Below are 15,791 nucleotides of genomic sequence, written 5' to 3'. Positions count from 1 at the left end.
AGCGGGGCGGGGATGGGGCGCCGAGCCGGGCGGCGGCCGGGGCCGCGGCCATGTTCGCGGGGCTGCAGGACTTGGGCGTCGCCAACGGCGAGGACCTGAAGGAGACGCTGACCAACTGCACGGAGCCGCTGAAGGCCATCGAGCAGTTCCAGGTGGGCCGCGCCGGGCCCGGGCCTCTGCCCGTCTGTGCTCCGCTCCGCCAGCGCGGCTGGGAACGGTGCTGGACGTGCCTCCCGCTGCCGGGGCGGCCTTGGTGTCCCCGCCGCGCCCTGACCCTCTGCCTCCGCAGACTGAGAACGGCGTGCTGCTGCCCTCGCTGCAGTCGGCCCTGCCCTTCCTGGACCTGCATGGGACGCCGCGGCTGGAGTTCCACCAGTCGGTGTTTGACGAGCTGCGGGACAAGCTGCTGGAGCGAGTGTCGGCCATTGCGTCGGAGGGGAAGGCTGAGGAGAGGTAGGCTCCCTCTGCCCGATGTGGGCAGGTGAGAGGGGCAGCCCGCCGCTCACCCTTGGGATCCACTCGCAGCGTTGTTGTCCCCTTGGCTGTAGAGGTGGCCTGGGGCTGTGTTCGGGCCACCCCTCCCTGTGTGTCCCGTTAGCCATCGTCTTTTAGGGGGACAGTCAGGCAGCTACTCTGACTTGGTCCTGTGCCACACCGTCCCAGGTACAAGAAGCTGGAAGACCTTCTGGAGAAGAGCTTTTCTCTGGTCAAGATGCCGTCCCTGCAGCCAGTGGTGATGTGCGTCATGAAGCATCTGCCCAAGGTGAAAGTCCTGGGGCCACCCTGCCCAAGGAAAGCTAGCGTGGCTGTGGGGCAGCAGGCGTGGGCCTGCCTGCCCTTGGTGGAAGCTGGAGCGTGCGCTCGGTCGAGGTGGCTGCTTAGCTCTGGGAGATTTGATGACCTGCCTGCTGGAGTACTGTTCCTTGGCACGTTTTCTGTGCTGGTTTCTCCCAGACAAGTCTTCTCTGGAGACTGCCGCTTGGCACTTGAGGTGGCGTGTGGGACCATTTCTGGGAAAGCGCTATTGGTATCCGGCATATTTGCCTGTACCTTCTGGGGCCTGGGGGGCCAGTCACAGGTGCCTCGTTGGGGAGGGCTGGCCTCAAGGCACTCTCTGTAGGGGCTGAGACCTCTTTGCCTGTCTTGAGGGAGACCCGGCGCCACAGGCGCCACTCACAAGAGGCCTGTGGTGTTGTGTAGGTTCCTGAGAAGAAGCTGAAGCTGGTGATGGCTGACAAGGAGCTGTACCGAGCCTGTGCCGTGGAGGTGAAGCGGCAGATCTGGCAGGACAACCAGGCGCTCTTCGGGGACGAGGTCTCCCCTCTGTTGAAGCAGTACATCCTGGAGAAGGAAAGTGCGCTCTTCAGCACGGAGCTCTCTGTCCTGCACAACTTCTTCAGTCCTTCTCCCAAGACCAGGCGCCAGGGCGAGGTGAGGAAGGGAGGAGTCGGGGCTACTCCGAGAAACGCCATGGCCAGCCCCTTCCCCAGCTGCCTGGCAGTTGACTCAGCGCTCCCCTGTGAGTGTTTGGGTTGTTCTGCTCCAGAAAGGGTGCGCTTGTACACGTGGTTGAAAAGACATGTGGTTGTGTGTATTTTGCTTGTCAACAAAGTAATATGTGAATAAGGTTTAAGTCTACAGAAAGGCCATTTGAAAAGCGACTCTAAAAAGGAAGTTCTGTTTGGTCCTCAAAGTTTCAATTCTCCAAATAATTTATTAGTATAGTTGCAATTGAATTCTTCATGTTTCACTCTTTATTTATTTATTCAAGACGACCGGTAAGGGGATCTTAACCCTTGACTTGGTGTTGTCAGCACCACGCTCTCCCAAGTGAGCGAACCGGCCATCCCTATATAGAGATCCGAACCCGTGGCCTTGGTGTTATCAGCACCGCACTCTCCCAAGTGAGCCACGGGCCAGCCTTGTTTCTTCTGTTTCTTAGCTTTCTTTTTCTTTCCTTTTTTTTTTTTTTTGGTGTCTGGCTGGTATGGGATCTGAACTCTTGACCTTGGTGTTATCAGCACCATGCTCTAACCAAGTGAACCAACCGGCCAGCCCCTTATCTTTCTTTTTCTTGGTTTCATCTTCATTTTATTGGGATACGTCCTCAGAAAACTCTGACGTAAGCTTTCAGAGTTCTAATACACCTGAAATTTATTTTGTTTAGACTTTACACTTGATTGGCTAAATTTAGAATTCTAGTTTCAAAATTTTAAAAGTGTGTTTCTTACTGTTTTCTAGCACTCATTTTTGCCCATAAATTTGAAGCTTCTCAGATTCTCATTGCTTTTTAAAATTTATTTATGTATTTTTTGGCAGCTGGCTGGTACGGAAATCTGAACCCCTGACCTTGGTGTTATAACACTGTGCTCTAACCACCAGCCCAGTGGTCCCACTTTTTCTCTCTGGGAGCTTTCCAGTCTTTATTCTTGATGCTCTGATTTTACGAGGCTGTGACAGGGAGATTCAGGTTAACAGGTTGCCCTGCAGTCCTCACTGTGGTCACCTGGCCTCTGGGCAGGCGCTGAGCTGCCTGGCCCCTTTTGTTCATGTGTGAAGTGGGTGCGGCCCATAGTCGGGATCAGCACTTATCAGCTGTTTTTGTCACTAGAGGTTCTCAGTTCCCTTGTGCCGACAGTTGGGATCACCTCAGGCTGTGGGGCCATGGGGGCGGGGTGGGTCTAATCTGCAGCGAGGACCGTGTCCCCGAGATGGGTGCCTGCAGACCCGAGTGTTAGGAGCTGAGTGGTGCCCAACCCTCCTCTGCTCTGCTTACATGGGTCCGAGACCCATTGTCTAGAGTCCGTGGCAGGGGTCCTAGAGGGTGGACCGCCAGGCTGGTCATTGACTTCTGCCACCCCTTGCTGTTGCCTGTCAGACTCTGTCCCCATCGCCTAGGCTTGCCCTGAGCATCCCTTCATACCTCGGGCTGAGGCCCAGTTAGCCATGGCCAGGGAGCAGCTGAGCAGAGCCTTCTTGTCTTAGCTGCAGCTGCACGGTAGGAGCCTTCCCTGCTGGCAAGGACTGCAGCCTGAGTCCTGTGTTGAGGGAATGGTGAGGTGGTGACCCCTGAGACGGGGAGGGCAGCTGTGTCCCCACACAGCCATTCAGTTGCGGGTTGGGAAAGACTTGGCAGTTGGTGTTTGCACTCCAGACCCCTGTGGCTTTGGCTTGTGCTCTGTGGCCCTGGATGCTGGTGGTGGGACCAGGGATAGCTGCGTGGCTTCCAGCAAGGCAGAAGATGGGTCACCAGTCAGCCTGGGCCGGTGTGGATGCCCTCAGATGGAGAGCAGCAGGGTCTCTCAAGCCTTGACCAGGCCCAGAAGGTTGTGCCCACGTGTCCTCATCAGGGCCTGTGTCTCCCACACTGGCAGGGCTCTTCTTGTCTTAAGGGGTGGGCCTTAGCTGCCTCTGCCTGACTGGGTAGGTGAGGGGTTGTGGCATGCAGTAGGGGTCACAACGGGTCACAGATCAGTGGCCTTTCAGAGAACCATGGAGACTGATGTGGGATTTGCCACCTTAAAAGTAACAGAGCCTGCGCCATCAGATGGGCTGCCAGTGTTGTGTGAGAGAGGAAGAAATGTTTTATGCCAGAAAAGTGGGAAGGTCTGCCGGGGCAGGGCAGTGCGGTTGCCGAGGTGGGCAGGGGAGCTCCTGGGCTCGAAGGCTGCATCTCGCCCGCTAGGTGGTGCAGAAGCTGACGCAGATGGTGGGCAAGAACGTGAAGCTATACGACATGGTACTGCAGTTCCTGCGCACGCTCTTCCTCCGCACGCGGAACGTGCACTACTGCACCCTGCGGGCCGAGCTGCTCATGTCCCTGCACGACCTGGATGTCGGTGACATCTGCACCGTGGACCCCTGCCACAAGGTAGTCCCGTGCCCATCTGCTCCTGGCTCCTCCTCGGCGGCTCTCCTCCCTTGTGATGCAGGTGGGCCAGCTAGCGCCTGTGCCCCAGCCACTCCCAAGCCCCTTTCTCGAGCTCTGTTGTCCATCCAGCTGCGTGTCGTGCGCTGGCCCCTCAGTCCCTTTGCAGACTCCATCTGGAGGATGGAAGAGTGTCCCCACTGTCTCCCTCGTCCAGCGGTGTGCAGGCCCCATGGCTGTGCCTGGACCCTTGCCCTAGCCTCCTCCGTCTTTACAGTCTGCCTCTGGCCCCACCTGCCCCACAGTCCTTGGCTTCTTCTTTTTTTTAAAAAAAAAAAGAGAAAAAAAAAGATGACCGGTAAGGGGATCTTAACCCTTGACTTGGTGTTGTCAGCACCACGCTCACCCAGTGAGCTAAGCGGCCATCCCTGTATGGGATCCAAACCTTTGGCCTTGGTGTTATCAGCACCACACTCTCCCGAGTGAGCCATGGGCTGGTCCCTACATCTCTCTTTTAAAAATACAAAAAAGATACAAAAGTAAAAGATAGCAAACCAAATGTAATCTTTCCTGACCCCATATTCTCCTAGTTATAGTTTTCTGCTGCTCTTCTCAATAAAATTTCTCAAATAACTGTCTATGTAGGGATCCGGACCCATGGCCTTGGTGTTATCAGCACTGCACTCTCCAGAGTGAGCCACAGGCCGGCCCTAGCCCTTGGCTTCTAATTGGCCAGGCTCCAGGTGCTCCCCGCATTGCCCTTCACCCCCTAGTGTGGACGCTGCAGCCTGAGACCGTCTTCCGGGGACTGGGTGATGTCATGCTCTGAGCCCCACGTTGTGGGAGCACTGCAGGGCCCAGCCTACCCTGGGAGCTGCGAGGGAGTCTCCAAACAAGTATCGCCTCCCCACGTGCTGTCCTGACCCAGCTGCTTTTGCCCCCCGGAAGGACACCCCCTGCTTCCTGCAGCCCCTCCTCCTCCACGAAGGCTCAGCCGTGCCTTCTGTCTACATACCTATCCCCATTTGGACACCGGAGGACAGGCACTGGGTTCCCTTGTTTGTCCAAATGCATTTGGACGGTGACAGGGTGAACAGTGGGCATGACCTCACCCTGGCTCTGCGCTCCTGATGTCTGGTGTTTGGGGGCAGCATGGGTGTGGGGAGGGACCTGGTGGTCCCTTGGGATACCTTTGTCTTCCCTGGGCTTGGCCTGGTGTGGAGACCTGGGCCTTGGCCTGTGGTTATCTTTGCCCCGTCCTGTTCCTGGCCCAGGTGCCCTGCTGGGCCTTGGTGCTATGGCTCTCATGGCACTGATGCCTGCCTGAGGAGTAGGGAACGCTCTGCCCTGCCAGCATGAAGGCCTGGGTGCCAGGAGCTGCTGTGCCTGAGCAAGGGGCGAGGGGCTGTCTTCAGGGCCTTGACTCTTGCCATCCTCGGAGGTTCCGGGCCACGACCTGACTGTGCTTCCTCCTTGTAGTTCACCTGGTGCCTGGACGCCTGTATCCGAGAGCGGTTCGTGGACAGCAAGAGAGCCCGGGAGCTGCAGGGGTTCCTTGATGGAGTGAAGAAGGGACAGGAGCAGGTCCTGGGGTGAGGGCTGGCTCTGCGAGGGCCCCGGGCCCCAGAGCCCATCCACAGACAGCTAGTGCAGCACACTTTGTCCCATCATTGGTAGCTGGGGGCTCTTCCAGCCTGTTTTAGCAGAACTACACCTGGTACTCCCATCTCTGCAGAGTGTGGGACCCACGGTTCCAGGGGCAGCCAGGTGTCCAGAGGCTGGGGACTGTGGTGTCTGCAGCATCATAGGGGTTATAGTCCCTGTCCTGGGGCACTCTATGCCAGGAGGTGGCCAGATTTGGGTCCCGGCTGGCGAGTGGACAGGGTGCTGCCTGGTCCAGCCTTGCCAGTTCTCTCTGTTAGAAGGGTCTCTGTGGGACACTGAATTTGGAGAGTGTGGGTCAGGTTTTCACAACTAAAATGTGATCAAATTTTTAAAAAAATTTCCTTATTCTTTAGTTTGAAAGATCTTTGAGTAAGTTCAGGATAAATTATGAACCTTAAGCTTTTCTTTGAAAGAAATCCAGAATGGAATCAGCTTGCTCCACGTGGAGAGGCTGGCTCCTGGGGCTACTCTCTGAGTCCTGCAGCCCAGCCTGGGGCCACCTTGGGCTTCCCTACCTAGTGCTGAGGCCTGTTCTTGCAGCGACTTGTCCATGATCCTGTGTGACCCCTTCGCCATCAACACGCTGTCACTGAGCACTGTCAGGCATCTGCAGGAGCTGGTTGGCCAGGAAACACTGCCCAGGGTGAGCGCGGGCTGGCAACGCTGGCCATTCTGGGTGGTTGTGCGCTCTACATGTGTGGGATTGGGTTTCACCCCATATGTGGTGGCACAAGGAGCCTGTGGTCAGAGTCCTGGAGTCCTGTTTCTGGGCACCAGTGACTCAGCTGAGTAACAGTCAGGGTCAGAGGAGAATTGGGCTTAGGGTGGAAGCTCCAATGAGTGTGCTGAGGTCTCTGTGCCCCCACAGGACAGTCCCGACCTCCTGCTGTTGCTCCGGCTGCTGGCGCTGGGCCAGGGGGCCTGGGACATGATCGACAGCCAGGTCTTCAAGGAGCCCAAGATGGTATGTGACCCAGGGGATCGTTTGCGAGAGGCTGTGGGCTGTACTGGAGGGGGGCGAGCTAGGTGATAATTCGAGGTCTGTCTGGTCCCAAAGCTTTGTACCTGAAGATGCCCACCTTCATTTTGGGAAAACAGCCACCTGGGGTATATTGGGGCATCTCCTTGGTGGACTTGGCCCAGCAGGGGCTCTGCATGGCTGGCTGTGATCATGCCAGGTCAGGGTTCAAGGACTAGGCAGAGGTCTTGGGAAGCTGGAAGGAGGGACCTGGGGGCTCATGTCCAGAAATTCTGGATGTGAGAAAGGTGCGCTGGAGCGGGGCCAGTGGACTACAGAGGTGGGGGGTGGGTAGAGGGCCAGGGACCTGCATGGGCTGGGCTCACGATCTCCCACCTGTCAGGAGGTAGAGCTCATCACGAGGTTCCTGCCGATGCTCATGTCTTTCGTGGTGGATGACTACACTTTCAATGTGGACCAGAAGCTTCCAGCCGAGGAGAAAGCCCCAGTCACGTACCCAAACACGCTTCCTGAAAGTTTCACCAAGTACGGGCTGGGGGGCAGCGGGTGGGAGGGGCGTCAGGACTGCGGCTGTGAGTGGACGCGCTGCTGGGCGGGGTCTGGGCTGGGCTGCCAGGGCTGAGGGTGCCTGTGGGCGCAGGTTTCTGCAGGAGCATCGCATGGCCTGTGAGGTGGGGCTGTCCTATGTCCTGCACGTCACCAAGCAGAGGAACAAGAATGCGCTGCTCCGCCTGCTGCCAGGGCTTGGTGAGTCCCAAGGGCGGGGCCGGCTCGTGCCTGCACTTCAGCATCTGCCACATCTCACCTGGGCAGGCCCTCCTGGGGCTGCGGACAGCCTCGGGCTGCCCTGTCTCCCCATCCCCACCTCCGACTTCACCAGCTTGGTTTCACTTTTAAGCTTTTGTTTGTTGCTTGTTTGTTTTTTTTTGGGTGGCTGGCCAGCTCGGGGATCTGACCTTTGACCTTGGTGGTGTAACCTCTCGCTGTCACCGACTGAGCTGGCCAGCCAGCACAGTCACTTCTGAGTTTCTGTCTGCAGTCTGTTTTAGTAGGAGAGTAAGTATTTTCACAGTGCCTTCCTGGGCCTCACAGCCCTTCCCACAAAGAGGTGACGTGAGAACCACCTTTATTTTATCCGAACTGGGGAGAGGCGTGGAGCTCCTCAGGTGCTCAGATGTCTCTGGAGTGAGAGACACAGAGAGAGACCTCCCCCCAAGGCTGTGACAGGCCCACTTCCCCAAGAGCCTCTGGGGGAGGGGTTGTCACGAGACCGGAGACGAGCGAGGGGTCCTAGTGGACCCCTTCAAGAGTAAAGTTGCAGGTCTTGTTGGAGAGGGTTTCTGAACAGATGGAAGTCAAGTGCACAGGACGGTGGAACCCCAGCGCCTTTGCCTGCTGCAGCATCCGGTGTCCCCACCGCCACACAAGCCTGGGCCCTGCTGACTCAGCCTTGCCTGGGGTTTTGAGGTTTCTTTTTTTTTTTTTTTTGTCTTTTGTCTTTTTTCCGTGTCCGGCAACGGATCGCAGCCCCCGTACAGGACCGGGGACCGGCAACGGGATTGCAAGCCTCGGTGTTGCTCCCTCGCCTCGCTCAGCCAGTGAGCGGGAGCCGGTCTGTATGTGGGATCCGAACCCTCGGACGGGAGCGCCGCCGCGCTTCCCAAGCGGCTCACTATCCAGTGCGCCACCGGGCCGGCCCTTGAGGTTTCTTCATAGAGGTCTTGCACGTTTCTTGCTAAGTGTATTTCTTGGTCACTGACGTGTCTGAGGGTAACTTGTGTATGTTTTCCGGCTTTCTGTACAGAGGAAGTTATCTTGGGTATTGTTTATACCCAGCCACCTTCTAACTGAATTCTCTTAGCTCGGGCATTGGTTTTCTAATGCTACTGGAACAAATTACCACAAACTTAGTGGCTTAAAACATTCAGCAGGCCTTGCTACAGGGGCAGGACACTATTAAGAACCGTGACCACAGGCCCCAGTCACACTGCGTTGGGTTCACGGTGATTCGTTTGTGTCAGATGCGTGGCGGTAGCCCCGACTGATCAGGTCTGGATTCAAATGAGGGCTGTCCTTCCTACCCAGGCTGGCTCCTCCGCCCCGCAAGCCTCTACTGAGCCATAGGGTTACTTGGGAATTGGGGCATTTGCCATTGGGACCTTGGTGCATCCCCTGGTAGTGACCATGCACCTGCCCACATGTCCTGTAACCATGCTGGCCACGAGGCTGACTGAGGCCCAGTAAGATGTGTGGCAGGAGCGCACCTTGGGACCCAGGTCTCCCCGAAATGCTCCAGTCACTTTGTGGGTTCAGGTGGCATCAGCTGGGTCTGTCCTCATGTGGGTCCTTGTCCAGGCCCCTCTCGCTCTGTCAGGGAGTGGCGACGTCTGGCCCCAAGTCCACCTTGCCTGTCCTCCCTCGGTGGGGCCTGGCTGCAGGATCCTCTGTCTCTGCCCTGTTTGGTGTCAGGGGCTTCAGAGAAGATTTGCATGTTTTTCCTCGTTTTTGCTGTGGACCATTCAGATGGGGGTTTGGTGGACTTGCCCTGGGCTGGCACAGTGGCACTTCCTTGGGCTATGTCTCTCATCGGTGGTCTCCAGGTTCTCTCTTCTGGGGTCAGTTTAGGCCATGGTTCCTTGGCTGTTGGGCAAAGCCTTTCGTAACAGGTCCTCGGCACCTTTTCTCTTCCCCTGCCCCTCCTCAGCCCCTCCTTGTGGCCCACAAGCTGTAGCCCTGTTTCAGGTGCTCAGGGTCCCAGACCACCCCCCACCCGCCTGCCTGACAAGGGCCCTTCCCCACTTGCCAATGCCCTGTTCTTAGGGCCTCAGGACAGCTGGGAACCCCTGTCTGAGCCCCCCAGAGCAGGTGCTGCTGAGTGGTCTCCCTGAAACACAGGTCCCTGAGGGCAGAGGCCGCCAGCTGCTCAGGGTGGGTGAGGTGAAGTGGGGCAGGTGGTGGCCTGGTGGGCTGATGCCTGCTGTGATTGCAGTGGAGACCTTTGGCGACCTTGCGTTCAGCGACATCTTCCTTCACTTGCTCACGGGGAACCTCGTGCTACTGGCCGACGAGTTTGCCCTGGACGACTTCTGCCGCAGCCTCTTTGATGGCTTCCTCCTCACTGCCTCACCACGGTAGGCCATGGAAGCCTGGGAGATGGCCAGTGTCACCATCCTGGAGGTGAAGGGCCATAGGAGGGTCTGTGGGCACCAGAGTCTGCCTTCAGCCCTGCAGGATGCTGGGCATAGCCGGGGAGTGGTCCAAGGGGCTGGCTGTGTCCTATCTGGAGGGGCACCTGCATGTGGGCCAGGCCTGGGAACGAGGCAGAGTCTACTGGATCCTCCCACTCCCCACCTCCCACCGGGCTGTGGCCTTTTCCAGGAAGGAGAATGTGCACCGGCATGTGCTGCGGCTTCTCATCCACCTGCATCCCAGGGTAGCCCCGGCCAAGCTGGAAGCCTTGCAGAAGGCCCTGGAGCCCACGGCCCAGGTGGGTGACCCTGACCTGCACCTCGGGGGAGGAGGCTTGCTGCCCACGTGAATGTGCCTGGTCAGTACCAGCCTCAGGCCTGCTCATGCCAGGCAATAGCTCTGGTTTGCAGTGCTTACCGTTGTCTGTGGGCTGTTCTCTGCATGACCCTGGGCCCGTCCCATGTGTGCTGCCTGGTAACTATGGGTTTCCCTCCAGAGTGGAGAGGCGGTGAAGGAACTATACTCCCAGCTTGGCGAGAAGCTGGAGCAGTTGGACCAGCGCAAGCCCAGCCCGGCCCCAGCCGCAGAGACGCCAGCCCTGGAGCTGCCACTCCCCAGTGTGCCTGCCCCGGCTGGGCTCTGAGGCTTCGCCTGGGGCTGCTCAGGAGTGGGGGGGCCCTTCTGGAATGAGGCTCTGGTGAGCCAGGAGAAGAGACCCCCTCGGACATGGGAGTATCAGGGCAGTCACTGCTTTCAGGGTAGTGGTCAGATGGGCCACTGTCCCATTCCGTGAGCGGGGCACCCCCTCCACACCTCAGCCCCACCTGGTTCTGGGAGGTTGTCTGCCACCCATATGATGGGACCTGTGTGCCTGGCCGTGGGGCCTCTGGCCCACTCTGTGGAAGACAGCCCTGAAAAGCTTGCTTGTTTCTGCTGTGCATTTCAGCTTTTCATGGCTGTCTCAGAAACAGACTGGCAGTAATTGGGATTAGGAAAAAGCCACCTGTTTTCCAGGGGCAAAGGGCAGGGGGCCTAAGCTGACTGTGTCTGGGGTGGAGGCTCCTAGGGGAGGTCTGAGGGGAAGGGGCAGGGCAGCCATGCTGGCACAACTTGGCGAGAGCATGAGGTTTGCTGGGTTGTGGTGTCTACAGACAGCAGCCACCGCCTGGAGGCAGCAGCTTGAGCCTGGCATGTGGCAGGGTGGGTGGTCCCCACTGCCCGAGGGCCCGCAGGCAACCTCCGCAGCATAGCGCCACGGAGCAGGGTGTGGCAGGTGGGGCCAAGGAAAGCCTAGGCACCCCCACCCGCTGCCTCAGTTTACCCTTGGAGTTGAGTGCTTCTCCTCGCTGAGCTGCAGTCTCCACCTGCCAGGCAGGGCAGGGATGGCGCCCATGGGGAGGTTTTCAACTAAAGTGAATAAAGGCATTTTAGTAGACACTGCAGGTTGTTTCTGTGCTTGCCCCAGGGGTTGGATGCAGGTCCAGGGTGGGCACAAGTGAGAGTCAATACCTGTGTTCTATGGGCCATAGTCTGGCCTGCTCAGCCCCTCCTGGCGACAGCAGCCGTGGGGGGTAAGTTAAGGGTGAGGCCACGGGATTCCCCCTCAGCCTTGCAGGGTGGCTTGGTGTCCTGACATGCAGACCAGCTCCTTTGTTTCTGTCCTGTGGGTCCAGGTGAGCAGCCCCTCTCTGCAGAGAGTTGGACCTGAGGCCCTGGGAGTGCCAAGGGTGAGCCCCAGGCCACAGGCTATGCTGGCAGCCGGGTGTGGCTCCTAGCGCACTCGTGGGTGGCTTGGGGAATTCAACCTCAGCTGTTAAACATCACGTCTCCTTGGGATGCCCATCACTGAGCTCTGCTCCATGGAGTGCCAGGCCAAGGCTATGCAGGCGAGACCCGTCAGAGCATGACCAGTGCCCACCTAGCATGATGGGGCCAGTGGGGTGTGGGTGGGCTTGGGAACCCTCTGAGCCTGTGCCTGGCTTTTCTCGCCCTCAGGGGCACCCAGGGCCCCAAACTTGTGAAGGCCCTGCACAGGATCTTGGCAGGCAGGGCTGCCCCACACCACCAAGTCTGTATCTTGGTTTACCCTGTTGTGTCTTCCTCTGAAAGAGCTGCAGGGCAGGCAGGGAAGTCCCAGGCTGAGGGCTCTGGAGGGTGCTGGGGCCACACAGGACAGGGGCACTGCCCTGGCTGACAGGGTGGACGTGTTGGGGTTCTGCGTGTGATTTTTTTTTTTTGGGACTGGTAAGGGGGTTGCAACCCTCGGGACGGCATGGTCTGCACCACGCTCAGCCAGGGAGTGCACCACCCATCCCTATATAGGATCTGAACCCGCAGCCTCGGCGCTACCAGCGCCGCACTCTCCCGAGTGAGCCACAGGGTCTGCCCTGGGTGTGATTTCTTGAAAGTAGACCAGTAGGATTTCCAGCAGGTTGGAAGTGGGTGTGTGGGGCAGTGGAGTTGGGAAAGGTCCAAGGCTTTGGACTTACTGGGCAGGCTTTAGGGGAAGATGGGGAAGGTTGGGTTTTGTGGAGCTTAGCCTACTAGGCATGTACCATGGGTTTGGGAGTCGAGCTCAGGGAAGAGCAGGACTGGGGTGATTCTGGACGCTATGAAACCCAACAAGGTCACCCCAGGTGAGACTGGTGATGTGCTCTCCCCAGGTGGGGCGGGGGCGCAGGCGGATGGGGTTCCAGCAGCCCATGAAGGATCGGCCTGGCCTGGAGGAGGAGGGGCCAAAGGGGAAAGGCTGCTGAGGGGGCGGTTGCAGTGGCCTTGCAGGTGAAGTCTGCAGAGGAGGCCTGGAGAGGGCCAAGGTGGGAGCAAAGTAGGGGAGCATGGGCTTCAGGGTCGTGGGTGTCAGGGCTCGGAGGAGAGTGCTCTTGTAAAAATTTTTTTAAAGGTGGAAGAAACATGTTTCTGGGCTGATGGGAATGACACAGTCCAGTGAAAAGTGGATGATGTTGGGGCGGCTGTGCTGTCACTGAGCGAGCAGGTGTGGTCAGGGCTTCAGGGCAGGATGCTCCAGGGAGGCAGGACAGTGGGGCCAGGGCAAAGGAGAAGGAAAGGACTCAGCCACGGGGGCAGCAGCCAGTGCGTGGACCTGGATGCCTGGTGCAGTCACTGGGTAGCGCTAAGGGCCCACGGAGGCTCGTGGTCAAGATGGACAGACTGGTTCATGCGGCCAGGCTCCTCCAGCCTTGTTCATGTGCAGCTGTGAGGACAGGGTCCCACTAAGGACACCTGCAGGGGATGATAGGACCATCGGGTGGGGAGAAGGACCTGGTGGGTGAGGGGGGTCAGGGTCGGGGGCCGGCCAGGCTCCTCCAGCCTTGTTCATGTGCAGCTGTGAGGACAGGGTCCCGCTAAGGACACCTGCAGGAGATGATAGGACCATCGGGTGGGGAGAAGGACCTGGTGGGTGAGGGGGGTCAGGGTCGGGGGCTGGAAGGTGTGAACTGTAAGGACGGACGAGGGGCGTGGGAGTGGGCAGCTGAACTTGGGTGGCGCACACACTCATTGCAAGAGGCCAAGGGTCTCCTGCAGAAGTGATGGCGACTGAGAGGGGGCGCTGTTGGGGAGTCAGGGAGAATGTCCTGGTTAGGGGACAGCGGAGAGGCCCGCGTGGTCTGAGGACAGGAGAGCAAGATGGTCTGAAAGCCGCAAGGAGGAGTAGGGACGCGTCTGCCCACCTCCAGGCCAGTGGTTTGCGGGACACCTAGCTCTACTGATGAGCCCGAGGTGGCAAGGTGAAGGGTCCACTCGGAGAAGAGGCTGGACATGTGCTTCGGGCCTTGGATTGTATTTGCGGCAGATGGACGGTGAATCCCAGAGAGCAGGGCTGCAGCTGGGCAAGTGGGCGCGATGGGGCTGCTCCTGGGGGCCAAAGGCAGACGGTGACAAAAACGAGGAGGGGCTCTCCCTTCACCCCTGGAGGAGGGGCCTCAGCCCAAGACTCAGGTTCACTCCAGGGTCCTCCCTGTGTCAAAAGCTCTGAGGTTAGAGGAAGGACCCCCACCTTCATGCAGGGCCATAGGGCCACCTTCTGCCCTGGTGCCAGGAGGCCTGGTGTGGGCTGCACATGCAGCAGCACTCCGTGTGGTAGGTGAGGCCCTGAGGCCTGGAGAGTTGAGACTGAAGTCCTCAAGTGCCCAGCCCTGCACAGAGGAGGGGCAGCAGGTCCCGGGCACGGGGCCAGGCTCCTAGAGGGGAGAGTGTGGTTCCTCAGCACCAGGAACTGTGGATCCATGTCTGGAGAGAACAGGAGCCCCAGGCCTGTGACCAACACCTCCATGCAGGTCCTGCTTCTTGGGTGTAGGTAGTGGAGGAAGTCCTTTGTGGGTACAGAGTGGCAGCTGAGAGGAGGGGGGGTCTCGAGCCAGGGGCACTCAGGACTGTCACAAACACATCCACCCAGGCCACTCACTCCAAGGTTGCCATGGCTGCATTGTGTATCCTGAGAGGTTCAGGGCTTCCAGGCTGGGCTTGGAGAAGACCAGCTCCCTTTGCCAGAGTGGGAGGGTCATCTAGGCAAGTGCCGAGATCATAAGGGAAGTGGGAGTGGGCCCACGTGCAGGCACGTGGCCCAAGGGTCCAGAGCCCTTGCCTCCCAACTCTTGGCCCAACCTAGAGTTTCTAAATGTGCTGCCCAGCCCCCACAAGGACCCGGAGCCACATTCGGGGGTGGGATGGGGTGGGTCTTTTCCCAGTTCTAGAGCTTTTGTCTCCGAGTGTACTCTCTTCTCCTTGGAGCGGGGGATTGCTCCAGGCTGGTGGACAGAGGAAGAGGGGAGGACCTGGAAGGAAAAGGAAATGAGCCCTATTCTGGGGCCCCCAGATTGAGGTCAAAGGAAGAAAAAAGGGGGGGAGAGGAGAATAAGGGAGAGACCCTACCTGTCCCCTCTGCACCTGTCTTGCTCCACACTTGTTTGCAGGCACCTGGAGCCCTGCTGGGCGGAGGGTTGTCAGGTGGAGGAGGAGATGTCCTGGGGAGGTGGGGGTCCACGGAGGAAGACTGAGGTGCAGGGAGCCCAGGGGTCCTGGGGGAGGGTAGGCAGGAGGAGCCCTCCGCCTCACCATGTGTCCTGGGCCTGGACTCAGCCAGCAGGGCTTGAAGAGCCGCAGGGCCAAGGAGGGGAGGTGACCTGCTGGCCAGGGGATCTGGTCAGCCAACCAGGTCTCCCCCTCTGGCGCCTCGGTCCAGCCCAAGTCCCGCCCGCGCCGCACCCCCTGACTCACTTCCTTTGCACAGAAGCGGAAACCTCCCTAGAGCTTCCTCTGTTCCAGACGCTCGCTCCCCAGGGACCCGCAGGTGTCGCTCCCCCTCCAGGCCCTGAGCTGGGCCAGGAGGTCTCTGACCTCCCCCCACCCCCAGGGAGGCCGGCATTTCCTGCTTCCTGAGGCGCAGGTACCAGCATCTGGTCTGGGTGGGGGTGGGGAGCTGGGGGAGCCTGACTGCAGTTGCAGGTATGGGGGTGGGTTGTGGGCCCAGGGGCTTAGGCCAGCCTCCTGCTCTATCCCTCCTCTCCAGCTCCTCTGTCCTTCTGTCCGTCTCTCCACTCCACGCCCACTGGTCTCTTGGGGGGGGCGGGTGTTCCCTCCACTGCTGTGCTAGTGTGTTCCCTGGAAGAGTGTGGGGAGGACCCCAGTTTTGGGGGTCGGGGGCAGGGCTGGGGCCCATTCTCCAAAGCATAAGTTCCCGCCAGAGCCCGCTCCCCTCAAGTATTCTCGAGTGCGTGGGGGGCTCCGCTTCCCGTGGTTCCCCCTCGGGATGCGGCGGGCCCTTGGCGCCCGGAAGTCCAGTCGAACTGCAGGCGGGGGCAGGGTCCGGCGTGACCCTTCTTCACCCCTAGCTGCCGCCTGGTCGGCCACCGACTCCTCCTCCAGGAAGCCGGAGCGGCTGCCGGATAAGCTGCGTGGCCCCCTCCCCCCAGCCACTTCCTTAAGGCCCGAGAGATTTGCCCTGGGGCCCCGAGCAGGAGCCGCTTCCTGGTCAGAGGGGCGAGGCCGGGGCCAGGCCCTGGCCGTGGGGCAAGCCAGGCCGCATCCCGCGGGACTCCCGGCCCAGGTCCCTTGGCGGCGGCCTGCGGG

The 15,791-nt window shown here is 59.4% G+C and overlaps 1 protein-coding gene across 1 annotated transcript; it reads left to right on the top strand.

The window, feature by feature from the left end:
- The first annotated feature begins 50 nt into the window (after window positions 1–50).
- On the top strand, window positions 51–11,141 carry NELFB (negative elongation factor complex member B). The gene is made up of 13 exons (XM_008576466.1): window positions 51–152; window positions 290–453; window positions 664–763; window positions 1,201–1,431; window positions 3,686–3,871; window positions 5,348–5,460; window positions 6,074–6,176; window positions 6,402–6,497; window positions 6,895–7,037; window positions 7,153–7,259; window positions 9,502–9,643; window positions 9,891–9,999; window positions 10,198–11,141. The coding sequence occupies exons 1-13, from the start codon at window positions 51–53 to the stop codon at window positions 10,342–10,344; spliced, it is 1,743 nt and encodes a 580-aa protein (XP_008574688.1). The 3' UTR covers window positions 10,345–11,141.
- Window positions 11,142–15,791: the final 4,650 nt, after the last annotated feature.

The sequence above is a fragment of the Galeopterus variegatus genome, unplaced genomic scaffold, assembly GCF_000696425.1.
Source record: "Galeopterus variegatus unplaced genomic scaffold, G_variegatus-3.0.2 Scaffold1360, whole genome shotgun sequence".
Lineage (NCBI taxonomy): Eukaryota > Metazoa > Chordata > Mammalia > Dermoptera > Cynocephalidae > Galeopterus > Galeopterus variegatus.
This window is presented reverse-complemented; position numbering and strand designations above follow the sequence as displayed.

Excerpts from the sequence above, each read along its gene's own strand:
- NELFB (XM_008576466.1), top strand. The coding sequence starts at position 51 with ATGTTCGCGGGGCTGCAGGACTTGGGCGTCGCCAACGGCGAGGACCTG. Across the intron at positions 764-1,200 it reads TCATGAAGCATCTGCCCAAG|GTTCCTGAGAAGAAGCTGAA; the intron begins GTGAAAGTCCTG and ends GGTGTTGTGTAG. Across the intron at positions 5,461-6,073 it reads GGACAGGAGCAGGTCCTGGG|CGACTTGTCCATGATCCTGT; the intron begins GTGAGGGCTGGC and ends CTGTTCTTGCAG.